We start from the raw sequence: 20,922 nt of genomic DNA on the forward strand, positions 1-20,922 counted from the left end.
TCCTTAGCGCCTGATGACAACCCCGTGCGGCATCAGGCGGGACTGCCTCGAGGGAGGCATTGCAGGGACAGGGTGAATGATACTCGACAGAGTACCCCTCTTCCCCACCGCAGGCAGAGGCCCCCGACCCGGCCAGGGCAGCGGTCCTTGGGAGATTTTTTCCAGACTCTACCCCCAGAGCTTGTTGCCACCTCAGTCCGGCGTCAGTTTAGAACAGATCGGCGTCGCACGGTGCGCGCTCGTCAACGGTTGGAAAAGGCTAGAATGGATCGTTCCAACAGCAGTGGGCCCGGGGATCTTGGTGCCCGTGACTTGGACACAAGCTGCTTCGTGTCCCACAATGTGAATGGCTTCGGAAATGGCGCGGCAGACAGAGATGCTTGGTTCAGATCACTCCGGGGCTCGCTTCCTCAAGGACGTATAGAAATTCAGTTGCTACAGGAGACCCATGTCAACCCGCAGGAGATCTATCGGTACGAACGCCACCATGCTGCCGGGTGGGGTTTTCGTACGGGACCAGGCACATGTGCTTATTCGTTTTGGGCACCGTCGGAAGACTCGAAAGGGGGAGTAGCCATTCTTGTCATCCCGTACGGTGCATTCAAGGACGTGATACCTGCCTTTGAGCAACACTGGAGCCCCCACTTCATGGCGGTCCAAGGCACCCTGCACGGTCAGAAACTGCTCCTACTCAATGTGTACGCCCCACACCCAACAGCGCAGCGAGAGAGCTTCTTCCGATCTTTACTCGAGGTTGACCTTCCTATCGACACCCTAGTTGCTGTCGGGGGGGGGGGACTGAAACTGCACCCTAGACGAGAAGGCAGATCGAAGTTATTTCTCCTCCTCAGGTACACACGACTCAGCTGGCCTACGTGAACTGCTTGCGAACTGGGGGCTCCTGGACCCAGTGGAGGAGGCGAGACCGGCGTGCTGGGACCCAGAGGCGCTCCGGGCCCATCAGGTGGCCACCCACACATACCATTACTCGGTTGCGGGGCATGGGGAAGCCTCGTCGCGCTTAGACCGGTGGTATTTGAACCCGGCGATGGCAGCCTGGGTGGCAGGCTGGGCGGTTCTCCCACCGCTCACATATGCGGATCACCAGGGGGCTCTCCTTCACCTCCAAGTTCCAGGGGACCCCGTACGGATCAAACGCACCGGGCGTCTTCACCCGGCCCCGGCGTATGCAGAAACGGCTGTTAAGGCCGCCGTCACAGTGCTACTAGAACAGTTCTGGACTGAGATCTCAACTGGAGAGGGCTCGGCGAAGGACGTCGCACACAGATGGGATGCGCTTAAAATGGAGATTGCCCAAGTCACCCGGAGGGTGATAAGAGGTCAGAGATACCGTCTGCGTAACACAACTCGCCAAAAGCTCCGCCGTCTGAAGGCGCAACAGACGCGACTTCTGGCCCAGGACGCTGACGGCGTTGCAACGGTTGAGGCCATCACTGCTGGCTTGGATGTCTTAGACCTTGAGGACGGGGTCGGATCCACGCCGCACTCGCGCATTCGTAGAGCCATAGCAGATTGCCAGCGGGAAAGGTCGTCGGTTCGGCAACGACGCAGATTTACTGACGCGACGTTTTGGGAAGGGAAGTCCACGAAGGCCATGTTCCGGCGAGCCTCTAACAAGTACCAGGACAACACCGTTCGCCGCCTGGATGCTGTGGAGGGATGGCCGGTGCGTGCGGTCCACGCCAAAGCGGACACCCTGGCGGATGCATGGGTTCCGATACTTCAACAACGGGTCCGGGACCCGGGCTCCCAGGACGCGGTGGTGGCATGGATTAAGAAGGTGGATGACCCGACAATACATCAGCACGCGATCACGAGTGAGATCACGGAAGCGGAAGTAGCTGCAGGTTTTAATGAATGCAAGAGCGGCAAGGCGACGGGACCGGATCATCTGGGGAACGACTGGTATCGCGAATACAAAGCGCAATTGATCCCTATCTTCACCTGGATGCTCAACAAATGGTACTCCGCAGGAGTGTTCCCACACTCTTTCCTGAAATCCAATATCTACTGCAACAAGAAAGGCGCAAATCTCCGAGATGCACTTAATTTTCGCCCCATTGCTCTCCTTAACACGGACTACAAGATCTTCGCGAAGATCCTAACCAAGCGTGTCCGACCTACTCTCGTGGACCGCATTCATCCGAATCAAAACGGGTTCGTCCCTGGGCGCACAATCCATGAGACTCTGCACCTATTTGAAGCCGCCCAAAGATATATCGAGTCCGACGCCGATCAAGAGGAGGGCGTTGTCCTATTCCTAGACTTCATGAAGGCGTACGACTCACTGTCGCGAGATTTCCTTATTAAGCGCTACGACGTCATGGGTATCCAGAGCAGTTCGTTAACACGGTAGAGCTCCTGCACGACGGCACGTCGGCCAGATTCCTGGCCAATGGATTTCTCTCACGAAGGGTCCAAGTGACTAGTGGCATACGTCAAGGATGTCCTCTGGCTCCGCTGCTCTTCATACTGTCCCTGGACGCGCTCTACCAACAGCTGGACATACACAAGCAATTAACAGGGATTCACCTCCGCTCTGCCGGCGGAGCTGTTAAGATCAAAGTCGCGGGCTACGCGGATGACACGGCTTCATACCTAGCATCTCCCCGGCTGATCCCAACGCTATTAACCATCACCGACGCTTTTGGGGCGGCGGCCGGGTTGACGCTAAACCACAAAAAGACGATGGTGGTCGCTCTACATCCGCGAGGTTTACCGTCCGATACGGCCCTCCCCTCTTCCCTCCGGCTCCAGCCCGTCACGGACGCGGGGCGGTATCTGGGCATTGAGGTGGGAAGTAGACCGGACCCGGAGCGAATATGGCGGCTAGCAGACAAGCAGCTGGGAACAAGACTGACCCTGGCCAGATGTAAGACGTTTACGGTAGACCACCGCAGCGCAATCGCAGCGGCGGTGATCATCCCGAAGCTGACATACATTGGTCAACATGCATGGCCCTCCCTGAACACCATCGGCCGAAGCTTAAACATTTCGTATGGCATGGGACCTTTGCTCTGGATATCCCAGGCTCGAGGGCCTGGCTGGACGCGGACTTGGCAGCTCTGCCCAGGACAATGGGTGGAATGGCGATTCCCAATTTACGGGCCGAGCTTCTAGCGATGGCCGGAACGACGGTCACCAAGTGGGCGCTGGATGGAACACTGCAGGCCCACATCGTGGGCGATATCTTACTTGCCAAGGCTCTGACTGCAGGACAGATGTCGCCACGAGTGGTACTCTCTCCGAAGATCGGACACCAGCTTCCCGGGCCTTATCGGATTCTTCACTCGATGTGGCAGTCCGGAGCTCTGGTGGTGGCACGTACGGGCGGGAAGGAGTCCTCGCTTGCATCCCCTAGCCAGGTTGGGGCCCTCTACCAGCTAGCCTGTCACTTCGAGCTGCTGACCTTCGACTGGGATCTGGAGGGACGTCACCTCCGAGTCGATGGAACCAGACTTCGGAACTCGACAACCTGGCGACAGTCCATCCAAGTGGAAGCTGCTACGGTGGGTGCAATGTGTTATGAATGGCTCCCGTATGCCACAGTCGCGGACCTCCGACTTCACGACGGAAGCAGTGGCGGCACAGTCGATGGACGACAATTCAGAGCTCTCCTTCGACGTGGAACTCTGCTGCGGGACATGATCCATTGGAAGGGTGTTCGCGGAGGGAGGCTGGACTGCACGCTTCTCAGCCCCAACACCCCGATGGACGCACAGCGCACGTAGTCAGCTCGAACACTACATGGTGCTGCTCATCACCAATTTTTCCAGTATACTGGGGGTAAATGCACACAGTGCGGAGGTGCGTTTTCGGGCGGCACCGCTAGATCATCCGTTCACGGTAGAGCTGGATTTTGCTACCCCGCCTTCGGCATGGGTCACGTCAGGAATGGGCAACTGGACAAGCTTGGGACAGATACACAGCGGGGGACACCTCGCAAGGAAGGTGGCCCTAGCCATGGCTCCGGACGTGTTAGTATCCGGGATAACCCCGCATCCTTGGATCAGCCGCCTAGTATGTATTCGCCAGCACCAACGTCATTGGTGGCGGTCTCGCCAACAATACAGGACCGCCATTGTCGCACGATCCAGGTCCAAGGGCATCTCCAGCGCAGATCGACGCCAACGCTGCTGGGATTCGGCCAGCATCCATGCTGGCTCTGGGCTGGCACAGTTGGAATGGCGTCGACTTCGCCGGATTGTGGGGCTCGGCCCATGGGGAGAACAGCTCCTTTACAAAGTTAAGACCTACGCTTGCTCACTGTACGACCCGACCAGAGGATTTCCAGGTTGCCCTCATCGAGCTTGCGTCAGGGAGCGAGGGGTTGACCTGTATCACGTCTTCTGGACCTGCCCAGCAGCAGTGCGACTTCGGAATGTTATGCTTCGGCGATGGCGATGGGAGGGGTTATCGTCGTCTAAGCTCGTGTCTGCTATTTTCAGCCTCATCCTACCAAAACTACCAGCCGGCATCTGGCAGACTGTGATGCAACTGCACCCAGAGCTGCCGACGGCGGCTCTGGACGAATTTACCCCGGTGCTTACGGAAGTGGCCGAAAGTTGCTGGAGAGTGGGGGTGGCCTTATATCTTCACGGAGTCTGGAGATGGAGGGTGGCCCATTTCGACCCCCTCAACAATGTATCCGAGGAGCACCACTCCACCTCCTTGAGATCCAGACTAATGCACGGATATAACACAGTACATATCCATCTTCATCAGAAGTCGCCAGCGATACTGTACGACCGGGCTGCTAACATAATGCGTCACGTCCTTAGGACTCCCGAGCAGCTGTCGCGGAACAGGACCACGACTGGGCCCTGGCGGTACTTACTATTCTTTGACGGGGGTTCGCGTGGAAACCCAGGCCCAGGAGGAAGCGGCTCCGTGGTGCTCAAAACGAAGCTTGATGGGACCGGCACGACCATATGCTGGGTAAGCAGTATGGCGTACGGTTCTGATCGTATGACCAACAATCTTGCTGAATCCATGGGATTACTGATGGGTCTCAGGGCATGCCTTCAGGAGGGGTGGTCTCCCCTTCATGTCATCGGTGACAGCCATTTGATCTTGCAGCAGCATAGAACGAGGAAACCGCCCAGAGCGGCACATTTACAGAGCGTGTACTTCCAGTGTCAACGGGCCGCAGACCAGTTGACAGTGGTTACATGGCAGCATCACTATCGTGAATACAACCGGATGGCTGATGCCTTGGCTAATATGGCCATGGATGACAGGCGTAGTGTCCAAGTCAAGCTAGGGCCAGGAGTGTGAAGTGTGGAGGAAGAGCCAGGACTGCGTCCAGCTCAAACCTGAGGCTCAGGTGCCTCCAGGACGCGATGCTCGCGTCCAGAAGCCGGACTTCGACGGACCATTGGCTGGCGAGCCGCCAGCCCCATCCTACTGCTAATCCTACCAATATATGTTACCGGGTTTTTTCCGTGTGCTGCTACACACTCGACAACTTGCGCCGTCAAGAGCAAGCAGCAGCACTCGGTTTTCTCCCCTGCTGGACTTTCAGTCCCTGCAACTTACTGTTGTTACGACTACTTCCTTCATCACAATGGTCACCACTCGGCGTAGCCGAGGAGCGACCATCACTCAGGTTATGAGCCCAAGAAGGAGAGCTGGAAGCCCAGTCCGGAGTACGCAGAGCTCGCGCGCGTCCGACGAGTTGCAGTTACCTGCAAGAGCAGACGAGACAACGTCAGACGAGACACATGCGACGTCACAAGCGTCATCAACCCGAGTTGAGCAACAACTCGAGCTCCTATTGGCCCAATTCGGTACCGTTATGACTACACTGACAAATCAGCAGCAAGTGCAGAACATTCCAGTGGAAGCATGTACCCGACACCCACAAAGGCAGCTCATTCAAGAATTCTCAGCGGCTCGAGCACAGCCGCAGCGAGTGCCAACGCCGTACGGGCCCCGCCGAGGAAACCCAAGCACAGAGGAACTTACCGCCGACGCCAGCACGCGTCAGAGCGAGCCGCCAAGAAACCCAAGAACGTCCGAGGCTGCAGCGCAGCCAGTCCAGACCGAGGCCGGGACCGACTCCGCTACGGACGAACCCATGGTTGGAGACCACAAATGCACGCGGTGCATGAACCAGAGCGGACACGTGCAGTTGAACGCAAGACTTACCGATACCAACTACCAGACGTGGCGCGTCGAGATTTGCTCCATTCTCGACGTCGCACACCTCTTGGACCCCATCATAGAGCGCGAAACGATGGCAGACCAACGTAACGAAGGACAGCGCGGCTGTTTCAAGCAACGACTGCGTGTTGCTCAACGTGAACTTACGATGGGACTTAGTCAAGAGCTACAGATGCGATTTACAAGTGTTATTCAACGTGCTGATCCTATCCTACTGTGGCGAACACTGGAAGATCATTTTGATAACCATCCTGGAGTAAACAGCGTGTTTCTCAAGCGAGATATGCTGAATCGTCGCCTGCAACGTGACGAACGACTTGACGATTACATTCGTGACATCGACGACTACCAACAGAGACTTCGCCGCGCGAACAAGCAGCTGCCTGAGCAGGAAGCCGTCTCTATCCTATTGTCGAATACAGTGGGTGTGTACCCAGCGGTGGTAAACGAGCATGAAGTACGTATTGGACGTGATGAGTCCATTACGTGGGAGCAAGCGATCGAGCGCCTTCGACTCGCTGACCACTCACGCCAAGAGACTGAGCTACAGCAAGGACGTGGTGGAGGTGGACGTGCCGTCCAGCGAGATGTTGCATTTGTTGGTGGCCGTGGCGACGGACACAACGACGGAAGAGGACGTCGAAACTCGAGCAGCAGCCAAGCACGAGGCAACAACAACCGCAACAATCGTCGCAGCCGCAGCTCATCGCCGCGTGGGCGGAACAAGCGGCAGAAGAGCAAGAGCTCATCCAGTGCGAGGGATGACATCGCCAAGCGAAAGGCGAAGACGAAGTGCAACACGTGCGGAGAGCAAGGACATTGGAAGTGGCGATCCTGAGTGCCGCCAGCGTGGCAACAATAACAACAGCAACAACTCGAGCAACCCGCCGCGCAGGATGATCGATGTGGTTACTGTGAAGACAGCCAAGTCGGCTGCACCGACTCAAGCTGAAGGACAAGAGCATGTACTCGCGGTGCGTGACAACTTCAACTACAAGGACAAGGACAAGGACCAGGACATGGTGGAGTGGGTGTTGGATAGCGGCGCGCAGACCAACGTCTCGAGCGACCTTACCTTGTTTACGGAGCTACACGAAGACTCAGTTGCAGAACTAGTCTTTCGGCAACGGGCACAACCGAGCGCGCAACTGTAGGCACAGTGCTTATGCAAGTGCTGAACGAGCACACGGGGCAAGATCGAGGAAGCGCCTCCTTGATGACGTGAGCTACGCCAAGTCGGCTGCCTACAACCTGATCTCGCAGACCTACATGCATTTCAAAGGAAACTTCAAGGTGCGCGTCTCGCATGATCAGAAGACTACGTGGCTGGTCAAGGACACAATGAAGCTGCGCTTCAAGTACATCCGCGGGATGTACCGCATGTGGACGCCACGTCAGAGCAAAAACGTGATGAGCGTCAAGGCCAGTGAAGCTGAGAACCCCCATGACGTTGCTGCACAACCGCATGGTCCACGTTAACATGGAGACTATCAAGACTATGGCAGGAGACTATAACTTTGGCATCAACATGCAGTCGAAGAATTTTGCTGTCTATGAATGCATTCCATGCTTAGAGTCAAAGACGAAGCGCATGAGCTACAAGCGCAAGCCGTCTCGCTCTGCAAAGCCCTTGCACAAGCTTTGTGTCGACCTATGCAGTGTTGAAGTGGATACAATATCGAAATCAAACCAGTTTCTATTGATTATCGACGAAGCTACGAGATACAAGTGGGGATATCTATTAGCCTACAAAGACGAAGCCACGGAGCTGATTCAGAAGCAGATTCGCTGGATCCAGAACCAGTTCCCGAAGGCGACCATCAAGACGCTGTTCTCCGATGGTGGTGGCGAGTTCGTCAACATGCAGCTCGAGACCTTCTGCAAGGACCTCGGCATCGACACGCGTTCATCCAATCCCTACAGCCCACAGGAGAACGCTATCGTGGAGCGCACGAACCAGACCGCCATGCGGCAGGTCAGATCTATGTTACAAGCTACGCAAATGCCTGTTTCATTATGGGGAGAAGCCTTCCTACATGCAATTGAGACGCTCAACAAGACGCCGACGCCGGTGTTGAAGGACCAGCAGTCCCCGTACGAGGCCCTGTACGGAGAGCGGCCAGACCTCAGCGTGCTGCGCACGTGGGGGTGCTTGGTGCACGCGCACATCCCTGATGATTCTCGGCAGAGAAAGGAGAAGCTCACTCCAAGGACGCAGATGTGCTTACTACTTGGCTACAGCGAGAAGACCAAGGGCTATAAGCTGCTGAACCTGCGCACAGGATCAGTGACGACGTGCAGAGATGGAAATATGAAGGCACATGAGAAGTACACGGTAAACACTGTGTATATTGAGCAACTTCTTGCAAACACCTACGCTTACGAAGACTACGACTTACCTGCGGAGTTTCCGATCGTGCCGATCCGGACGACAATGTCTACGTACCTGCAGCTTCCTGCAGAGCTTGCAGAAAGGCGAGCAGCGGAGATGGCGAAGCTGGCCACTGCTGGTGAGAGCCATGACCAAGGTGTTGAAGTTGAAGCCGAGTCTGCGACTCGAAGTGATGACCCACAACCAAGCGAGGACGCTAAGAAGCCAGCAGCTTCAGTGGGAGGTTCCAAGCGGAAGAACACAAATTGGCAAGAATAAGGCGAAAGCATGTGCAAATCGAGTGGGAGCCTCGAAGGCCAAGGACAGTCGACGTGATGCTCACGAAGACGAGAACTGGGAGCCATGCACGACGCAGAAGTCGTCGCCAGACGACAGTGCAGCTACGTCGCGACCGAAGCGGAAGCGACAACCATCCGCCCGACTCAAGGACTACGTAGTGACGAATGTGACGAAGCAGAACGTCGAGGATGTGCAGATCCCCATTAGTCACAAGCATGCGGCAAGGTCAAAGAAGTGGAAGGAGTGGAAAGCAGCGATGCAAGTTGAGATGGACTCACAGCAGCAGCACGAAACTTGGGTGCTCGTGCGACGCACGGAGGCCAAGGGCAAGCGTGTCATTTCGTGCAAGTGGGTGTACGCGCTCAAGAGAGACTCTACGGGCCGGATTAAGCGATATAAAGCTCGACTAGTGATCAGAGGCTTTCTACAACGCATGGGCATCGACTACAGTGAAACATACGCACCTGTTATCAGATTTGAGACGATCAGATGCGTGATCGTATACGCGCTGCAACGCGGATGGGCCATCTTGCAGTTCGACGTCAAGACCGCGTTCTTGTACGGTGATCTCGACGAGGAGGTCTACATGGAGCAGCCTCCAGGCTTCGGAGAAGACTCTACGCGCTACGTATGCAAGCTACAGAAGAGTTTGTATGGGCTAAAGCAAGCGCCTCGCGTTTGGAACAAAACATTGCACAAGTTCCTGACGAAGATCGGACTCGAGCGCCTCGACTCTGACTACGGACTCTACGCCAGGAAAGTGGGAGGAGAAGTCACCATGTTGCTCACGGTGTACGTCGACGACCTACTGCTCCTCGGCCCTAGTGACCTTTGCGCTAAGGTTGCTAAGCAACTCAGTGAGGAGTATGAACTCACATCTCTCGGACCAGTCAAGTATCTACTAGGCGTGGAGATACTGATCGACAGCGAGCGTCGACATGCGGTATTTTGCCAGCGGCAACATATTACGGAGGTGCTAAAGCGATTTCACATGGAGGGTTGCAACGCGGTTGCAACACCGGAAGCGCTGCGCGCTGAGGTGGTCACAGATGCGAAAGATGACTCCCCTCCCCCGTACCGTGAGCTCGTTGGTGCACTACAATATCTGGTCTCAGCCTCAAGGCCGGACATTGCGCACGCTGTGCGTAATCTCAGCAAGTACCTGTCCTGCTTCGACCACACACACTACGCTATGGGAAAGAGGGTGCTACGCTACCTGAGTGGTACTCAAGACCACGGCTTAGTGATGGACATTGTTATTGGGAACGACGTCAAGCTGACGTGTTACACCGATGCTGACTACGCTAATGACCCTGATGACCGAAAGAGTGTTAGCGTGTTCGTGACGTTCGTCAATGATAACGTGGTTTCGTACGGATCAAGAAAGCAAGAGATTAACGCACAGAGCACAACGGAAGCAGAGTATATTGCCATGAATGAAGGCACTAGAGATCTACAGTGGCTACGTGGACTCTGTGAAGAACTATGCTGGGAGTTCGCGACTCCGGAGAGTATCGGCGATAACAAGTCGTGCATCTATCTGACTGCCAAGCCTGGCAAGCACAGCAAGAACAAGCACATTATGAACAAGTTCCACTTGGTGCGCCACCTCGTGGAGGACGAGCAGCTACGGATTCGCCATGTTGGCACCGACGACATGATCGCCGACGCGATGACGAAGCCATTGCCGAAGGACAAGTTCGAACATTGCCGTCATGGGATGAAGGTGCTGCGCATCGACCGTCAGCAAGGCTCAGCTCGTTCAGTGGGAGCCAAACATCATCGCCATGCGTGAATGCAAGCTACTACTACCAGTTCATGCATGCGAAGGACAAGAAGGAGGAAGAGCGCTACCAAGGACGAAGCGTCGTGCTGCAGCGCAGCTAGAAGATGCCAAGGACATCGTGGTGAGCTCTACAAGGTGATCATGTTGAAGCTGCGCTTCGACTAGATCAAGTGGGAGTGTGAAGTGTGGAGGAAGAGCCAGGACTGCGTCCAGCTCAAACCTGAGGCTCAGGTGCCTCCAGGACGCGATGCTCGCGTCCAGAAGCCGGACTTCGACGGACCATTGGCTGGCGAGCCGCCAGCCCCATCCTACTGCTAATCCTACCAATATATGTTACCGGGGGTTTTCCGTGTGCTGCTACACACTCGACAACTTGCGCCGTCAAGAGCAAGCAGCAGCACTCGGTTTTCTCCCCTGCTGGACTTTCAGTCCCTGCAACTTACTGTTGTTACGACTACTTCCTTCATCACAATGGTCATTACTCGGCGTAGCCGAGGAGCGACCATCACTCAAGGAGGTGGTCCCACCGAGCAGTGGGCAGTGGTATACACACATGCGGCCAATGACGTCGGACATTGGCTGCAGCGGGAAACGGATAAGGGCCTCTTGGGGCCCGCGGCCTCTCCACTGTAAGCGGAGCAGGTCGCCTTATGCCAGTAAGGCATAGGGAAGGGCGGGTGGATTGAGACAGCCGCCGGCAAGGTCATAGGGTGTCGTTAGGTACTTCCAGTAGTTAAGTGACAGCCATGTTCCACAAAAAAAAAAAAAGACGCTGCTGCGTGACGACCTGGGCTACGACGGCATGATGGTGTCGGACTACGCTGAAATCGAGCAGCAAAAAGACTTCCACCGCCCGAAATACGCCGAGGCCGTCCGTTTGTCATTGACGCGCACGACACTGGACATGAGCATGGTGCCAGTCGACGTCAGCTTTGTTAACGATACCAAGACACTATTGGCCCAGAGCCCGCAAATCCTACAACGTCTGAAGGCGTCTGCTCGGCGTGTAGTGAAGATGAAGCTGAAGATGGGGTTGTATGACACACCCATGCCAGGCGAGCAGAATGTGGCATTGCTTGGCAATAACGAGGACGTAGCGGCTGCACTTGAGCTCGCCCGTGAGTCGATCGTGCTGCTACAGAACAACGACAGCACCCTTCCACTTCCTGAGGGCACACCGATTTTCCTCACGGGGTTTAGCGCCGACAATATCGGCCGCCAGTGTGGCGGGTGGACCACCTCCTGGCAGGGCTATACTGACCAAGACGAATATCTGACGCACGGTATCACGGTGTATCGGGTATCGAGCAGATTGTGGGGGACTACAGAGTCAAATTCTTCAACGGTTTGAACCAGAACGGCTCGTACTCGGAGTCCGATCTGTCAACGGCTAAGGAAATGGCAAGCAAGGCAGAGTACACGATCGCCGTCATCGGTGAAGATCCGTACGCGGAGAAGCCTGGAGACATCGAAGATCTGGCCCTCCCGGCCGGCCAGGTCGAGTACATTAAGGAGTTAGCCGCGACCGGCACGAAAGTGGTTGTTGTGCTGTTCGAAGGGCGTCCACGTCTGTTAGGCGAAATTCCGCAAGCCGTGCACGCAGTGGTGAATGGTCTGCTTCCTTGTGAGCTTGGAGGCCAGGCAATGGCAGAAATTCTGTACGGCAAGGTGAACCCAAGTGGACGCATGCCGATCACCTACCCAAAGCGACCGGCGAATGTCGAGATGACGTACAATCCCCCGGTGACGTCAATGTGCCAGGACAGTTTGGAGGGCGGTGCATTCTACTGTGAAAACCAGTGGGACTTTGGCACGGGTCTAAGCTACACGACCTTCACGTACTCGGAGGTTCGATTGAGTCGCAATAGTGTCCAGTCTTCACGCGAAGAGGTGAAAGTGTCGGTGGATGTGACTAACTCTGGTAGAATGGCGGGCAAGGAAACTGTCATGTTGTTCCTGATTCAACCACATCGCTCACTGAATGTGCCGGAGATGAAGCAGCTTAAGAAGTTCTCAAAGATCAAGTTGGACCCTGGACAGACTCAGACTGTGCACTTCACGCTGACGGCGGACGACTCGAGCGTGTACTACCCCCAGATCGGTCACGGACTCAAGAAGGTAGCGGAGGACTGTGAGTACGTGGTGGCAATTGAACCGGAGACCGACTGTGACGTATACAACGAGACGGCGACGGCCAACCCTCTATGCGCTACGCTCACATTGAGCACCGGCGACTACCCGTTCGGATCTTTGAAGGAACCGTGGTAAAGTGTGCAGTTTTGCTGATGCTCAAATGCACGAAGAAAAAAAACTGAGAAAACATCCGTCTGACTTTTCATATGAGGGCGCGCAGCGGCAGGCAGCGTCACTGAGTACATCCACTTCAGAAGCTTTTTGGATCAAACAATATATTCGATGGCAAAATATTTGCAAAGCACAGTAAATATTATTGATCTAACGTCAAACTCATCAATTTAATAGTAAATTGACCTTACGAGTGTCATTACAATTGTACTCCGGTTTCGTTTACATGTACTACATGTATGCGGCTGATGTAAGCTAATTCCAGCTTTGTCTTTTTCGACTCCTATGACGGGCCATTTGAGGCTTTATTCGAAAGAAGTAGCTACGCTTTGCATTCGGATCCCATATTTTAAACTGAAACTCTAACCAACTTATTATACAAAAGTAATAGCTACTACTACTACTACACCTTTGTGCACTCAACCTCGTCGAAAACGGCAGTCAAACTCGTAACTTAAAAATTGGCAAATAGGAAAATTACGGTAGGAGCCGCTAATCAGTATTCAATGTTGAAAAAACTGCAATCAACCTCGTACAAGATTTGCGAGACTGGTTCGCGCCTAAACGATAGGCTCTGCTCGACTCGCGCCAAAGCTACCTGCGTCTTGATGCTCCTTTAATTTCACGGCGAACACACGTCGTCTCTCAATGTTGCTATCGCTATTACACGTTGTGGGCTCGACCCTCACTTGGTTTACGATAAACAGTATGCCCTTCAGGTGCCGGGTAATCGTCGACGTGTCCACCTTAACGCCACAGTCCAGAATCAACATTGTCCTCATAGTGTCCAGCGTGTAGGTACAGCTATCATCCAGGTACTCCTCCAGGAGGACCTTAGCTTCAGGCGTCATCTTGATGTGCTTCGCGCCTCCCCGAGGGAGATTGTCCACCAGTCTCGCAAATCTTGTACGAGGTTGATTGCAGTTTTTTCAACATTGAATACTGATTAGCGGCTCCTACCGTAATTTTCCTATTTGCCAATTTTTAAGTTACGAGTTTGACTGCAGTTTTCTACGAGGTTGAGTGCACAAAGGTGTACAAAGGCCATCACTAACATTCAAACGAACCCCATTTTGCTAAAATAATTGAAAAGCACAAGAACATACTGCTCCGAGCGCATTTTGAGAGTCGGGCTTGCACAGTAACTGCAGTAAGTGCTGTTGGAGCTTGATACTTCAGTAAAATTGTTTCTGTCCATCTAACTTCTCAATCCAACAAACTAGTCCAATATACTGGGGTAATTTGTTAATAAGAAGCTAATTATCCTTAAACTCACCTCAACGATACCATAGTTACTGGACATGCGAAACCTTACTCGGCTCAGAAGAGGAATCGACCTCATCCACAAGTTGTTTTTCCAGATCTACTGTTGTTGACTCTTGGTGACGAGCCAGCCATGCGAATATGCCAATTAGAACAAGTGAAGCCGGAACGAGTCCATAAGCACAAATCGTCCGAACGCCGTACCCTTCGTAGATGTATCCGCCGACAAGCGACGCAGTGCCCGCTCCAATCCCACGCATGAAGGCTGAAAGCAGCCCGATCATCGTTCCAGCTGCTCCTTTCGGGGCAGCTTTATACACGTAGGTAGTCAACGCCGCCACAAGCAGCCCGAAAGTAACACCGTGAAGCATCTCAACCGGAACAATGTACCATGGTTCCTCCATGTAGGTGTATACCATATCTCGGATGAAGAAAGCGATGATAACGAGAACCAGACAGCCAGCGGTTCTAAAGCGCTCAATCAAGACACTGGACATGAAAAACAGCGGAATCTCGGACAATGTTTGGACGGCCACAAGCACGCTGACAACGGTAGCGCCATCGTCTGACAGAATATAGCACATCAAGAACAAGTACGAGTCGATATAGCCACCACTAATACCTGCCACGAGAGCCACGATGAAAAGCACGAGCACGTCTGGGCGACGCAGGATGTGCTTCACACTGCTCCGAAGGAGTCCCTTTTGTGGTGGCTGGTCGTTTTCATCCCCGTACCCCGCTGGGATATACCAGAGCAGTAGCAACAACGAGATGCAAGACACACCGAGCATCATCGTGAAGCACCATTCGATTCCGACCGCAGACGCCATCATTCCAGATATGTAGCCACCAACACCGTAGCCCAAGGCTCCATACACGCGCTGCTTACCGAAGTCACCTCCACGGCGCCCAGTGAGCTTCATCGCTGCGAGGCCCAGCAACGCCAGCGTTGGGACCATTTGACAATAAGCTGCGAAGACTGTGACGCACATGAGTGGGAACGAATTGTTGAACTGGATGGCAAAGATGAAGAGTGCCGAAGAGATATGACAAAACACGTGCACTTGTTTGTGTCGGTGCAGTGCGTCGGCGATTGCCCCCCACATGGGAGGCCCGATGATAGTGCAGATGCATGGGATGGCGAGCAGGATACCGATTTCGCTCTTAGTGAAGCCGGATTCTTCGAAGTAAGATCTGGGTCGAAAATAAATAAGTGTTGAGGCATTCATTTTTTTTTAAATGCGACTTTCAACGTACTGGTAGATAGGCGACTAGCGAATAGCAGTAGTTGTGGACGACGAAGAGCATTTTAAGCGGGATCAGTTCCTATGCTTCGCCGGCATCGACCAAGAACATTGGACGACAGACCATTTTGCTGCCTTTGACGTCAGTCGTTGGCAAATTTCGAAGTGCGGTATGAGCCGCATCCAGCACCACATGATACAGTACAGTACGTATGTACCGGTACAGTAGTAAGGGTGTCACCAAAATGTTTACACGCAAGCAATGATGCAAGCGCCGCCATCATTGCTGGCGTGTTTACTTCTGTACAGTATCACACGAATCATCACCTTCTTCAACAACCACTGTTGATGTTTGGCCATAGGCCATTCTTTAAGAAATTCCTTTTTGCTCTTCTTCGACGGTGTACATCCTCGGGCAAGCCAACAGCTAGCATCACTGTGTATACTTTGCTTCTGACTTGGTGAATATACAGCCACCAGTACATGTATGAGAATGTACTCTGTCATAGAGCCTCGGCGAGCGGCCGCCACTTGTTGAAGACTTCACATGGTTGCTGTACAGTTGTTCATCCACAAATCGAATGTGACGTGTGAGTCATCTGAACGGATTCCACCACAAGAATTTGAAATGATATTTTCGATAACGCTTCAACATCAAGTTCATCCACAAATCATAAGCGACCCTCGCCTTAACCCCTCTGTTACCGCAAAATGAGCCCGTGAACCACTAATTTTACGTCATAACTTACGGCGTAGCTTTTACCAGCGCGTTTGTATGGTGCTGTATCTTCCATTTGCCTATCCAAAACGATGGGAGGTATACGTTCTCAAAGGTTTTGACACGCTACGTCGTATATCATACGACGTAAGGATGACCCAAACGACACGGACACCGACACTTACGACTTTGTAAGAGTGAACATAAAAATTAAAACGGGAAGACGCAAGCGAATGCACACATAGAGCAGGGCTTTTCGATGACTGACATGCTAAAAGAGGAACAGACACAGAGCATATGGTAAAGGACGTCACATTTATGAAGCAATGAACACACTCATCGTCAGGGGGGATAACTAAGGAGGGCCTCCAGCTGGGATTAGTTGTCCTCATCGTCTGGCGTTCCTTCGCATTCACGGTTCGGCCTCCTCGTCAGCACCCTCATTGTCTTCGCGGAGAATCTCACGACGAGTCTTCTTGCGGACGCCGACGGTTTTGGGAGCGCGGCGCAGCACGACTCGCTTGCCAAGGTGTGCTGGGATCCTGTCACCGCACGCGAAGTCCTCGTGCCACACTTGGATGCAAGTCTTGTCGCCACCTCTGCGCGCCTTGCCACACAGGTAGAACTTGGCGTCGCCGTTGGAGCAGTCCGGGCAGTAGTAGGTCGTCTGGAACGACTTTTTGAGCTCGCCTCGATACAGCGAGCACACCTTGCACGACCGCTGACGCCTCTTCTGGATGCCGCCCCTCACAGTCACCCAGTCGTTGAACTGCACGAGCGTGTGCCCGGAGAATGCAGGGCGCCGTCGCTTGCGTGCTGCTGGCGACGGAGTGGGAGCTGCCATGAAGTCTTCGTCCTTGAGCTGTAGCAGCTGCTTGTGCAGCATGCTCAACCACTCGTATCGCTTCATGGGCGTCCCGCCGGCGAGCCGACTGGCCTCTTTATGCGTGAGGTACGCGTTGACGAGCGCCAGGTCCAGTAGTCCGAGGAAAAGACTCTTATAATACTTCCGGAACCTGAAGGAGAGCTGGATGGAGGAGGACTGGAGGCGGAGCTGATCATGCACGTCGACTCCTCCCATCCAGCGCTGGTAATCGGTCACCAACTTCGGGCACTTGAACATCGAAATCCCGAGCCCCTTCAGGTTCCGCTGGATCCTGTCCTCTGCCATGGACACACCTGTCGCGAGGTAGTGGACCGGCTTCCGGTCCCACCAGAGGCACGAAACCATGGTCGGCACTGCCGTCGATCTTGCGAACTTGAAGGATCCACGCTCGATGCGCCTTGGTCGCGTCTTATGCTCCGCTACGATGTCGCGGTTGAAGCCCAGGCGGTTCGTCATGATCGTACCGATCACGTAGATTGACATAGAGAGAAGCTGGATGGCGAGGGCTACGGACGAATAGAAGCGGTCGATGACCACAACCCGGAAGCCACGATGCCCAGCTAGAACAGTGCTCAGGTTGCGGATGACTGCCGCAGCGCCCGTCTTACGGTCAAATGCCTGCGCAGCAGACTCGCTGGCTTGGCGTTTTCCGACATAGATCTCAAACCTGAAAGATACGACATTGAGAGCACGGTCAAAATCATAAAGTCATAGCTTACGACCTAGCAAATCATCCAAAAAAACATTCGTCGCTTACCGGTGGCAGTACGCAGTCAACGAGTCGCATGTCATAAACATCTTGGTCCCGTAGCGGTGAGGCTTGTCTGGCATGAACATCCTGGTCGTGTTGCGTCTGGATGTCGCCGGCAAGACACCTTCGTCAAACGAGATGATGTTCGGCGGCTTCCACGCGCTCAGGAACCGTTCCTGCAGTACATCAACAACGTCACGGATCTTCCACAGCTTGTCTTGACGGTTCGGGCTGTCATTGTTCGCGAAGTGTAGATCGCGCAGGATCGACGTGCAGCGGTTCCGGCTCATGTACTTGCCGAACGCACCTGCACTTAAAGCACCATCGTCGGTCATTGCCCAGTGCTGCGAAAAGCGTCGGGTGGGGCTCAACATATGAGCCACGAGAAGCCCAATAACGCACAAGATCTCGCGCGGTGAGTAGTCGTTCTCCCGACGAATACGGCGTCGAAGTTCACGAAGTGTACGCATGTTCTCCGTTCTGGACGTCCGCGATCGTTCATAACGCGCTCGATGGTCCACCGTCTGCCTTTTCATCCGGTTCGTCTCTTTGGTGATCCGCATCCACAGGCGCTTCGGTAGGAAATAAAACATCAATTCAAGAGGTGATTCTTTCTTCGAGCAAAGTTCTGGTGTTGGATGGGCGGTCTCCTGCACCAATCCGCGAAAGCAGGACACATCGTCCGCAAAAACTGTCGAAGGCGCGCTCCAGGCAAAGTTTCGCAGCGCTTCCTGGTCCATCTGCTCGATGGACAAGGTGCCACCCAGGGCCTCAATGAAAGCGGCATCCATGTAGGGCGACTCCTCGTCGTCCGATATCTCGTCCTCGTCTGGATCAGGACGGACAGGCTCCACGTCGTCGTCGTCAGAAAACTGGCCGTAGTCGGAGCCTGAACTCAGACTCTCGTACTCCTCTCTAAGATCTCCAGCCTTCATCAAGTTTACATCAGCTGGATCGCGTGGTACAACTGGTCCTCCAGTGTCGTCACCCTCGCTGGCGTCTCTCGGCTCCTCCACCGTGTCGTCCTCAGAGTCTAGGTCGGGCTCCGTCTCCGAGAGCAGCCGCTGGAAAGCTCCGATCACGACACTCTGGTCTGAGTCATGCACCGCGTCAGCACGTAGCGGGGATAGCCCAAAAGCTCTCCCAACCGCGTTCTGCGTCAACGCAGGTGTGCCATCGTCCTCGCTGTCACTTCCGAACAGCGCGTCGACTGTGTTGGCCGAGAGGGCCACATTGCAATCAATCTGCGACGCTCGCACCATATCTCCATCACCGCTGTCGCCCCCACCGCTCCCAGCTTCACCGCCGCCACCGCTCTCAGCTTCACCGCCCCCACCGCTCTTGCCCTCACCGTTATCTCCACTCTCCTCGCCACTGCTGTTGTCCTCTTCATCCTGAATCAGTCCGGTTGTGATCGCGTGCTCCACCACCGCTCTCTCACCTACCACAAACCAAGTTAGAAATGACGCATAGTAATACTGCAATAGCACAACATACCGTAGAACACAATCTCGCCTTCTGCAGGAACCTCGCTGGACGGCCTGACGTACGCCCAATCGTTTGACAGTCCGGTGGGAGGCTTCGACCGCCACCCCGCGGCCTTGAGCTGGCGCCACAGGTGGCCGAAGTCTACCAGGCGCGGATCCAGGGCGGGCGCTGACACCGACGCTTGAGCCTCAGCTTTGGTCCTTGCGCTCACAGAGACCGGCATTTTGCTTACGTCTCAGCCGGCAAAATCTCGAATGGCTGAGAGTGCCCGAAGACTTCTGGCCACTCATCAAATGATGACAGTTGGAAAGGTCCACTTGAACCCTTTTCCTCGTACTGTCTTTGTGTGTGCAGCAAAAACCTCTCCAGCCTTATATCCGATGGGCCCCAAATTTGATTTGATTTCAGTATCAGGTCGCCGTTTCCGAGCCAACTCCAATATGAAGAAAACACTATGTCGTAAGTTACGACGTACAATTTGGACTATGTCATAACTTATGACGTTGGTAACAGGGGGGTTAAGACAGGACGAGAAAATATAAAAAATGGACAGCCAAGTCTGAATTACGGACAAAATGGAGTTTGTCCGCTGTGGCACATCCGCGCAGTGATGATAGGGGCTGGTGTGGGTGGTTCTGAGTCTGAGCCTACGGCAATGACATATGCTAGGTTAAAGGGCCCATTTGAAAATTCGCGGCAGTCGAGGAGAGGAAGCATCATGGGGAAGACGGCAGGGCACAAGGCTGCGGGATGCAGCCAATAACAGGGTCGCGAGGTAGGCATGGACGCGACTGTGAAGAAGGAGCTTGCAGCGGAGGCTACTGCGACGGCCAAGGGTGTCCAGACGTACAAGGAGCGGGAGGACAAGAAGAAACGCATGAAGAACAATCCCTGGAAGACAAGCTCGCGAAAGCAGCGCTACAAGGGTCACAAAAAGCCCGTCCGCACCTCCACCAAAGTGTACAATGTCGGCAAAATGAAGGCGATGTACATGAATAGCTTTCTGCGGCTGCCAGGAGTTCGTGAGGCGCTGTCTGCGCGGCGCAATGCTGTGCTTTGTCATGAAGCAGCTCCTCGTAAACCCGAGGTAATCGTTATTGACGACGACGGCGATGACCTCTGGCCAATGGGTGTGGACAAGGTGAGTGTGTCTCGAAACCCAGAGAAGATTAAATTTCCAGACACGGGTCCTACAGATAAGTGCAAGTGCGCTTATGACTGCTTCAGAGACGATTGTCTTAATGCCGACACCAGTTACTACTGCACGGCTGCCAACTGCAGCCGCGAAGGAAATTGCTTAAACAGTCTGTACGCGTGCAAGGATTTGGAGCTGACGGTGTGCAAGGGAACTCGTGCGACGCACCGTGCCGCTTTGTGGAGCTACGCAACCGCGAAAACGTGGCCGTGGTGGTGGTGGCCAAGCGCACGATTGAAGAGGGAGAAGAGGTGACTGTCGACTACGTGGACCCGTGGTTCGACTGCGTGTGTGGTGCTGCCAACTGCCGTGGCTAGGACAAAACGCCGTGTATCCGGGCTCAAGACCACCGTGTTGCAATGTCGTAGGTGCCAATAATGTAGGATGGAAGCACGAATTGACCATGAGTAGCGCCGAAAGCAACCTTTAT

The 20,922-nt window shown here is 54.3% G+C and overlaps 2 protein-coding genes across 2 annotated transcripts; one reads left to right on the forward strand and one right to left on the reverse strand.

The window, feature by feature from the left end:
• Window positions 1–11,553: 11,553 nt before the first annotated feature.
• PITG_06563 (glycoside hydrolase, putative) lies at window positions 11,554–12,911 on the forward strand (the record flags this gene model as incomplete). Its single annotated transcript, XM_002998610.1, has 2 exons — window positions 11,554–11,926; window positions 11,974–12,911. The coding sequence occupies 2 exons, from the start codon at window positions 11,554–11,556 to the stop codon at window positions 12,909–12,911; spliced, it is 1,311 nt and encodes a 436-aa protein (XP_002998656.1).
• A 596-nt stretch (window positions 12,912–13,507) lies between these two features.
• On the reverse strand, window positions 13,508–15,814 carry PITG_06564 (Major Facilitator Superfamily (MFS); the record flags this gene model as incomplete). The annotated part of the gene is made up of 4 exons (XM_002998611.1): window positions 13,508–13,850; window positions 14,054–14,092; window positions 14,415–15,373; window positions 15,782–15,814. The coding sequence occupies 4 exons, from the start codon at window positions 15,812–15,814 to the stop codon at window positions 13,508–13,510; spliced, it is 1,374 nt and encodes a 457-aa protein (XP_002998657.1).
• Between the last annotated feature and the right edge of the window lie 5,108 nt (window positions 15,815–20,922).

Source organism: Phytophthora infestans, genomic scaffold (assembly GCF_000142945.1).
Source record: "Phytophthora infestans T30-4 supercont1.8 genomic scaffold, whole genome shotgun sequence".
NCBI lineage: Eukaryota > Oomycota > Peronosporomycetes > Peronosporales > Peronosporaceae > Phytophthora > Phytophthora infestans.